This window comes from Elaeis guineensis, chromosome 1 (genome assembly GCF_000442705.2).
Source record: "Elaeis guineensis isolate ETL-2024a chromosome 1, EG11, whole genome shotgun sequence".
NCBI lineage: Eukaryota > Viridiplantae > Streptophyta > Magnoliopsida > Arecales > Arecaceae > Elaeis > Elaeis guineensis.
In genome coordinates, this window is record NC_025993.2 from 134,782,225 (window position 1) to 134,792,385 (window position 10,161).

A 10,161-nucleotide genomic window follows, 5' to 3' on the forward strand; every position below is an offset into this window, starting at 1 on the left:
AATACTCGAGCTTGACTAGAGACTTGAATATCAATCAAATCATACTCAAGTATGAGTTTGAGCTCATATTCAAACCCTGACCTACTCATTATATATATATATATATATATATATATATATATATATATGTGTGTGTGTGTGTGTGTGTGTGTGTGTGTGTGTGTGTGTGTGAGTGTGTGTGTGTGATGAATAAAATAAAGAATATTCAAACTTTTCTTTCTTGGAAGGACCCAAAAGAGAGAGATTTGTGAAATTCTCGAGAGCTTGCAAGCTAGAACAGAACATTGGAATGGAACGGTCAAAATTGAGGGTAGTGGAAAACACACTCAAAAATATCTAAAAAGGATGAGGGCATTTTGCTTATTTGAACTGACAGAGTAATGGTGTTGGCTGGTTGGCGAGCTGAAGGAGCATTTTAGAATGATTTGGATCCTTCGAAGAGCAACTTTGAAAATTTCTAAAGATAGAGATTGTCACGCCCCCGACCCGAGATTTGAATCGAGGGTCATGGCAACCGCCGCATACTTATAGAATACTTTTCCCATAAGCATGCAAGGCATCTCATCATGATATCTTCACAAACAGTTAAATAATTTTTTTTTTTTTTAATAATCAAACCTTAATTCAAATAATAAATCAAAACTTAGTGTTCAAAAGAAAGTAACTGTCTGACAAAGTCAACACTAAAACAAAACTAAAAGTCTTGAATCAATTCTGAGAAAAATCCTAAATCAATGAGTTAACTCCATCTCTAATCGCTCTCCCAACCGAAAACCCGCATCATGCTAATTTTTCGGATCTGTAAGAAAAACATAAAACTTATCATGAGCTAAATAGCCCAGTAAGCAGTGTATACCTTTAACTGAATAATCAGGCAAATAATACTATGCATCACAAATCAATATGTAATTTCATGAAATCATAATCATACTGTCAATCATATAAAAGTCAATTCATCATAATTTTCCATTATGCTTTTCTTCTTAAATTCATCAATTTCTTAAATTCTTCTTACCAACCATGACTATGGCCACATTATCCCTGTGGCAGGGTCATAATACCGCGTATCTGCTTGCGGTGGGCTGCGAATCATCTGGCAGCCAAGTCCTTTGGAACCGCTGGTCTAACTGGCGGTTTTGTCGCTAGTCTATCTGGCAACATGTCGCTGGTCTCACTGGCGACATAAATTCTCAAGACAGTCAATTGCCAACGTATATGCCCCCATTGACGGGGTCCTCAACACAGTCAGGTTGTCAATTTCATATTGTCTTCCAATTTATATATTATTTTCAAGAATAATAAAATTAATTGATATTCGAATCAAATCAATTATAATATTCTTTGAGATCATATATCATCAAAATAATTGTTCCACAAATAACTTCAATCATAAATAATTTTCTATAATTAACTTTCATCATAAATAATTTTCAACAATTATTTCAATAAATAATTACAATCGCAAGCATGCATAAATTTATTTAATTCATAATTTACCAGATAAATTCAGTAAAAGTAAACTCTACTTACCTCTTTCATCTTAGATCTTTAGACTTCGTTAGAAGAATCAGCTAATCCTATTTAAAATATCAAATCATTATCAAATTCTATTCCATAAATATAACAAGATTAAATCATAAGGAAAGAGGACTGTTGTCCGGATGTGTCGAACCATCCAGATACCAGGGCAAATTCAGGATCTCTGATCTGAGGGTCAGATTCAAGAGACTTGATCAAGAAATCGTGAGGCACAGATCGAATTAAAGTCAAGATCAATTAATAGGATTCTTTAATAATAAATTTGAAAGATCTTTGATACGATCAGATGAGGTTGACATACAGCACGAATATCAAAACAACTTCAGATCATCTTGATAGAGTCAATATAAGCTTCTAAAAGATGAATGCATGACTCGATACAGGATTCATAGATCTTTTTTTTTAGAGAGAGAAAGTCGGTCATGAGAGAGAAAGTAGAGAGAGAAAGTGGAGAGAGAATCTTCGTATCCTTTAAAAGTGGCAATCATGATTGAGATCGTCAGAGGTTATATCAGGATGACTTAATATAGATTAACCATGATTGATATTATCAATTTCGAAGAAGGATCGGATCAGGATTTAATCTACTGCACGAATTTCGGAGCAGTCTCAGATCATCATATTTTCATCTTAAATTTATCCTAGGGTCTGTGATGCAATCAGAGAGAGAATGACCCTAGGGAGACGAAATCCATAATGAGAGAGAAAGATCTAGAGAGAGAAAATAAGAAGAAAATCTAGAGAGAAAAAATATAGAGAGAAGGTAGAGAGAGAAAGTCTAATTCTAGAGAGAGAAAGACTTAAGAGAGAGATGAGAAAAATTTTTTCTCACATGTATTTTTTTTATTATTATATTTTTCTTTTCTTTTTTTTCTTTTTCTTTTTCTTTTTCTTTTTCTTTTTTTTTAGAGAGAGACAACAGAGAGAGAGAAATAGGGAGAAAGAGGGAAAAGAGGGAATTTTTTTCTCTTTTTTTATTATTTTTTTTTTCTATTTTATTATTTTATTATTTTACATTTTCTTTTCTTTTTTTTTTCTTTTTCCTTTTTCTTTTCTTTTTCTTTTTCCTTTTTTTTTTTTTCTTTTTCTTTTTCCTTCTCTTCTTTTCTTCCTTCTTTCCTCTTCTTTGGCCGAACGGGAGGGGAACAGAGGGGCGTCGCCCGTGGTCCGACGGGCTGCAGCGGCACGATCGATGGTCCGGCAGCGGCGGCCGACAGCAGGGAGCAACAGAACGCCGGCGGTGAGGCTCGGCCGGCGGGAGATTTAGAAAAAAAATGAAAAACAGGGGACCGCCTCCTTTCCACGGATTTCTCCGGTCATTGGCCTATCACCGGCGGCCATGACTTTCGGAAAAGACAGATAGAGGGGTGGGGGTCCAAACCTAAGGGTGAGATGCCGCAAACGACGGCGTCGATGGTCGGAAAAGGGTGAAAGATGACTCGGCCGAGCAGGGGAAAAAACAGGGCATCATTTTCTTCTCGATTTCCGGCAAAGTCGGCGACCGACAATGATGTTTGGGGCCAGAGGGGAAACGGAAGAAGGAGAGGAAGAAAGGTTGGAGCCTTACCTGAGTTCCGGCGGCGTCTTCGGCCTCTGTTTTCCGACGAGCACAAGAATAGGAGGCCGCGGCTTCAATCGGAAAAATCGGAGAGAAATCTCCGGCAATCATCGGTGGCTGCAGGGTCTACCCATAGAGGAGAGGGGAAGGGTTCTTATAGAGCTCGTCCTAGGGTCTTTCAATGGCCCTAGGACTCCGATTCTTGATCGGAGAAGAGGAAGACTCCGATCGGGAGTCTTCCTGCTCTGTTTTTCTTTTCTTTTTTTTTTTTTTTGTTTAATGGGCTTAGTGGGCTTTGTGAGCTAGTTTTAGGCCCAATTGGGCCGGATTATCACAGAGATAATATATCTGAGAATCATCCGTCCTGGAAGACCACAGCCATCTATTTGTTTTGCTTTTACATGCATGGCTTGTGATCCATGCATATAAAATAACCAACTTGATATGAACTTATGAAGTCGCCGAAGGAAGGTAGCAGAAAACTAAGGCCGGCACATTCCTTGCCGAATTTATGTATTCTCATCAATACTGTTAAACGAACGGCCTGGATATCCACATATCCTCATCAAGCGGACCGATCTATCCCTTCTCTATTTGGTAAGTCGACAAACAGGGTGATATAGAAGGGTAAAGGCGGTGCGATCGTCATTAGGTTTTTCCAAAGGAGATAGAGAGAGAGGTCCCATGGATGAGAGCTTCGAGGTGCGAGTGAAGCGGCTCTTTGGCTCCCGGCTCTTCGACTCCGTCCCAGGGAGCTCCTTCCCGGCGTCTTCCTGGTCCGTCGCCGATGGCAAGGTCGCGCGCAGCGAGTGGAACCGAGAGCGCGGGGCCGGCCACGACCGCGATGAGAATCCCTGCTCCTCTGCCTTCGCAGAGGGCGGATGCTTCGCGAAGAAGCTCAAGAGCGCCAGGGATCCCAAGAAGGGTCAGTTCGAAGACGATCTCGACGAGCTGGATGACGGCGATGATGATGGCTGTGGCGGAGGCGGGGAAGACGGCGGGGATGATGGGGACAGGGAGGAGAGGGAGATCAGGTCTTCCATCGGGATGGATCCAACCCTAGATAACGAGGTTCGCTTCTCTTTTACTTCTGATTTCCCCTTTGTTTGAAATCTCTTGACCCGACCTTCCGATGATAGCTTCTAATTGGAGTTTAGGTTGTTCGAACTTTTGTAATGGTCTCTTGTTTTTGAATTGCTGGTGGCTTCGTTGTCTTCTGATTTGTTCTGTCTGCCTGATGTATCGATTACCGTTATAAAAATTGAAGCTTGAATCCATTTATATAAACCCTAAATTACTGTTCTAGTTTGGATTCGGTGTGACAAGGTTTTCGGAATTTGAAGTAATTCATGTTTACCGCATTGTATTGAATGAGGATTTTGATTACTTGGTCACAGTAAATGTAGGTTTGTATAAGTTAATGGTAGGGTTAGATGAGGTGCCATTATCAGCAGGTATTGCATTCAGTGAATATTTGAAGGCATGTAGAATGTAATAGCTATAGAAGTTCTCATTTTGATGCCTAGATTTTGATGTGATGCTTTTATGGTCTGCTATTTGATTCGGTATATTTTTCATGGCATAAGGAATTTCATGACAATGTGAATGTAATGGTGGTAGTCATTACCATTGAATGCTAAGCATGTCTGTGGGAAGGGAGATCGTCTGTTCTTTTTACAAGAAATCAAATTAGAGCTCGAAGAAGCGGAAAACGTATTGTACAATTCTTCTTTCCAGAACAACTGTCTTAGGGTTATATGAATGAGTAATCTACACCTTTTTGTTTGACTAAGAAAGCCCTTTGTATGTTACCAAAATATGTTTTATAACAAGTATACGTGTTATTGTTGCATTAGGCTTGTCAGATGGGAGCAACGCCTTGTAGATTGGATAAGTGGATTTCTAGTCGTAAATAATGATTTGGGTCCTGTGGCAGTTGCTGTTGGAGCCAGGTTGCCTGTTGGAGCTCTCCAAAAAGGCAGGCAAGTATATGTTTTAATGTAGTATTGACGTGGAGTATCTACTTCGAGCTTTGAGACCAATGATGCAATGTATTTCTTAGAAGTAAAGCAACTTAGTGGAGTTGATATAGTATTATCATCATATGGATGCCATTGATGTAAGTAAATGACTGAATGGTCTGTAGTACTAACTATCTTCATGATAAGAGAATTGATTTAGGAGATTTCCAACTGCATGGTGATGAATGTTGACCATGATGAAAATCCATAGCATCATGAAGAGAGAATCAGGAGGTCGGCAGGCATCTATAAGGAGTAATACTGGAAATTGAAGTAGTTTCATAATGGTATCCTTTGTTTGTGTTTGTGAAGTATTGAATCTGACTATCAATATCCAGGGACACTTTCCCTCCAATTGTTGGATGGGAAAAGGAAACTAACCAGCAGTTATAGAATGAGGCTTGAGTAAAGATTTGTGGTGTTGATTGTGTGGTTTTGCATTTTAGAAAGTTGTTTCTGTGCTTCATAGGAGATTTTCAGTAACAGTTGTAGCAAATTGTATTATGGTTTCCTTTCTTAAGGATGGTATATAACTATATGTTTATTTTATGCTTGTACATTCAGAGCTTCCTTTTGCAACATCAAATCTACATTTTTGTTGGTTCAATTGCAGAAAGTCACTTGCATATGCTGCAGTCATTTGTCTGAAATGGGAACTGCCATCTATGAATGATTAAATGATTTTCAGAAATAAGTCTTAAGTTTCCTGATTTCAGAACTTTTGGATATGCAGTCAAAACTGATAATGCGCTTCCTGCTTGTATTAGTATCCAATGGATGAAGTGGTTTATTGCAAATAACCAAACATATGGAAATTATAGAATATTCTAATTACTTTTCTTAGGAAGGAGAAAAAGATGAAGAATAAAAAATAAGAGTAAACAAGCATTTAGGGAATTCATCAACTTTGATATTTGATTTTATAAATGTGTGGACCATGTAGCTACTGAAGAGTATGCTATGGGAAATGATAACTTGATTAGATTTTCTGGATCGAACTCCTATAATGGAACCTTTTTGTTCTTGAAAGTAAGGGTTTAGGTAGAATGAAATTTGAATATTGTAACTAAAAAGGGTTGCTTTGAATTATCTTTGATAACCCAAGATGACACATTTAGAGGATGATATCATGACAAATGCTCAAGACCACTCATTTAGGGGACCCTTCAGTTCTTATGTAACTTATAATGTTGACTCTGTTGACTCCTGGATATTACAAAGTGCAACATGACAATTTTTCACACTCTGAAAATAGAGTAGCTTTGTTATTTTAGTTTGGAGTATTGATGCTTTGAGATTTTTAATTGCCACGAGATAGTCATTCTTAGTCTGCAATTCAATATATACATATGCAATTTCCTTATATTTTATGCCAGGTTTCACTGTCTTTTTTTAAAAAAAAAAAAGTTGTTGAAGAATTAGACATATGTGGGAAGCAGACAGCCAAGTTTATTGGTAATATTGTGCTATATGAAAGTTATGGGAATGATGTTGAAAGGGTTAATGGCCCAATGAAAGTAGTCTCAAAAAAAAAAAGCTTCTGTTAACATTTATTGGACAACTAGGAAAAAGATTTTTTTGAGGCCTTCCAGAATACAGCATGAGGAATTTTGTTGCTATTAGGTTCAAATTTTATAAAGAAATTTGAGGGAATATGCTACACACAAGACTGATGGTTTAGCAAGTATATCATAGTGAGCTTTTGTATCTCTATCTTGGAGATGACTTATTCACCTGTTACCACTGCACTACATATAAATTGAATATTATCATTCTTGTATCCTTAAGATGGCTTCACGACTTAATGTGATTTTGTCTACTTTTTCAAGACTTATTTCATGTGATATGCTTATCATTTTATAGACACTGAAAGTAAGGAAAGGATAAAATCATTCAAGTTTGGAAATATGTGGTCCTTGAACTAGGGTTACCAAGATCCTGTTTCTATGTAGTCAGGGTACAATGGCTTATAGTTGTGGGCAATTAGGATTTAATAAAAAGGATTTAATTTAAACTTAAGTTGTGATATACATGGAAAGTTTGGAGTTTGAGAACCAAAGAAAAAGGCCTTCCGGAATGTGATTTTAAATTTGTTACTAGGATTTGACCTTTTTGGTGTTTTCGAGTTGGCAAGTAACCATTGAAGGAAAAAAGGGTAGAATAATGAAACCTTGGTTAAAGATAAGATCATTGTAGGCAGTTGTAAGAGTTTAGAATTTTCTAGATGAACATATCATGATGGTACCTTTCCTTCCATACTTTTCCTTCTATGATATGCTAAAAATAGATCTGGTTAGAGTTGAATTGAAAATTTTGGACTGCTTGTTTTTATTGTAAAAGGCAAAAATCAAATGGCATAGTTTGAGATTGTGAAAACTGAGTATGCTTATTTGACATTTGGATGATGCAAGTCTTCTGGTATGGTTGCCCGACTTTTGCTTCTTCCAAGATTTTTGACTCAGTTGTACCAGGAAATGGGTTAAAGATTTCTAGGAATTTTGATTATATGCGAGATTTGGGAATGCATAGTAGTACAAAATATGCCTTTAACATAAAAATGGAAGAAGAAAGAAGTGGACCAACAAAAGCATTAGGTTGATTAGTCTTTTAAGCAACCTGTCTACCATGATGACTAATGTTTTTGCTAAGCAACGGGAAGATTTTTTGATTTTCTTTATCAATTATCACATTCCCTTTGCAAGATTCTTTCATCAGTGACCTGTCTGTCTTCAATTAAGTGTTATTTATCAGGTTTATCAACTCTCAAAAAGGAGAGTCAAGAAAATGGTATATTTTGTGATATTGAAGCATATGAGAAGGTGGCATGCATGCTTCTTAAATATCTATGTTTCATAGATTCATTTTGAAGGGAAGAGGGAGATTTGGATAAATTCAGTGTCCTGATTCTCCCTGTCAATTAGTCTTCCCTAAATACAGGTTGACTGGATGTGCAAGGTAATTAGTTCCTGCCTTTAATTTTTTAGAGCACAAATGAAGTACCAGCAGCTTCTAAAGCAGTGGAAACTGAATCAGTGATGTCTTTCCAGATAATTTAAACACAACCAGTTAAGACTTTTGCTCAATTAAATAGATGTTCATGCATGAGAAAGAAATAGATGACCTTGTGAATAACCTTCCTCTATGTATGATATTATTTAAAGCAAAACAAGAAACATAACTGGTTGCATTTTGTATGTGATTTGACTTTTAGAATCGTATGCTCAATAGTTCATCATCGTTGTCATTATTATTATTGTGGTTGGTAGCTGTCACAGTGAACTACTCTCTCTCTCTCTCTCTCTCTGTGGTTTTTTTGGTAGTGATGGGGGTGGTATTGGTGGTTTTGGCCTTCCTTCTTTCTTTCTTTTTTTTTCTTTTTGTTTGGTTTTTCAGTCGGGTGGGGAGGGGGGGGATGGATTTGGTTAGCTATGTTTATTGGGCTTTGCTGGTCAGGATCACATCTTGAGACATGGCCAACACTGGGTGGTGTAATGTTTCACTCTCTTGATTCACTCCCTTTTGATGGCCATCTTCAATAGGATTTTTTTTTTTTTTTTTTGAATTCAGTGCTTGCATCAACAATTGCTTGACTAAACAATTTTCTTGCAGGATGAGGAGGATGAATACGACAGAACAGCAATTGGCATGGAGAATGCTGGAGATCGGTTGTATATGAGGGATGTCACAGATCATGGCCCTCGCATAAATTTCCACACTCTAGTTCCTGATTTTCCTGCGGATTCCTATGAGGAGAGCCATGATTTTCACAGGGATCCACGTGCAGATCACTTTGCTGCAAGCGTAAGGCTCAAAGAAGATGAGAAAGCTGCAGTTAACTGCCATTCCCTTCAAACTCATGATAGCAGAGAGCCTGCTGTAGATTTACAAGTTAAGATAGCCGAGGATGATACAATTTAAAGCCCATCCTGAAAAGAAAAAAGGAACAGAACGATTCAAAGCCGAAAAAAACGTGTTAGGTTTGATCCTGGATGTAAAGATGTCGATGCTGAGGTGAATGAAGAATGTGAAGGCCTTCGCACGGTTCCACAGTTTTATGAAAACTGCTGAAGCCACTGAAATGTCGATCCCTGAAGAGTCCTGTGGGGTTCCTGATTATATAAGAAATCCCTCCAAGTATACCCGCTATACTTTTGACTCATCAGAGGAGGTTGATGACAAAATTAACGGGCAGGCTTTTGCAGACTTTTGTAACTTGGTGAAGAGGTCAAACCCTGATCGGATGCAGCCTGAGTTTCCTGTGGAACTTCCAAAGTCTGTGATATTCACCCCTCGAAAGAAAGCTGCTGATGCTATGGCGGTGGATGATAGCTTGGAAAATACTCGGGACTCTTCTAGAGAGTTAGGTCTGGTATCAGTTTGTTCCACAGGCATTGCTGCAGAGGACCAAGAGAGTGATGCATGTGATATGGAGGAAGATGATATGGAAGAGTCTACGGTAGCAGCCAGTATCAGCTCAAGGAAGGTAGGTCGCACATATCGGACAAAGTCAGCATCAGATGATACTACTTGATTGTTCTGTTGTACCGAACCGTTGTAGGCTGATACATGCGTTCAGCGATGTCATAATCAGCACGTTAGGTCACAGGGTTGAGATGTCCATTATGTAAGATAATGTCCATTTAGTAATGTAACTCTATTTTTCTTTTTGGCCCCTCTCTCACTGAGTTCCTTGGCAATGGATCACGAATGCCCTGGATTCAAACATAAAACATGTTTATTTCATCAATCTTTCTCGTGTTATTATGGTAGACTATTGCAGATTCAATTTCTCTGGTGTGTGTTACATGGCATACATTGTGACTTTTGGATGCTAAACCTTTTCTATTTGAAGGGAAGCCTCTGGGTCCTGCATAATTTGGTTGGTCTTATAATTATTTGCATCTCTATACTTCATGAATAGCAAAAGACTGTAAACAAAGTCTGGAGCGGTTCGGTTCGGACTAAAGGCCATCATCCATTACAGCCATTGCGGTTTAATCTTAGGAGGAGTCTTATTCCGATTTCAAGGTGGAATGAGAATGA

The 10,161-nt window shown here is 38.1% G+C and overlaps 1 protein-coding gene across 1 annotated transcript; it reads left to right on the top strand.

Moving 5' to 3' along the window:
• The first annotated feature begins 3,720 nt into the window (after positions 1–3,720).
• LOC105060391 (uncharacterized) lies at positions 3,721–9,908 on the top strand. Its single transcript, XM_010944066.4, is given in 5 exon segments — positions 3,721–4,168; positions 8,728–9,025; positions 9,028–9,080; positions 9,082–9,168; positions 9,170–9,908. Coding segments are annotated over 5 exon segments (1,305 nt in total). The 5' UTR covers positions 3,721–3,781; the 3' UTR covers positions 9,650–9,908.
• Positions 9,909–10,161: the final 253 nt, after the last annotated feature.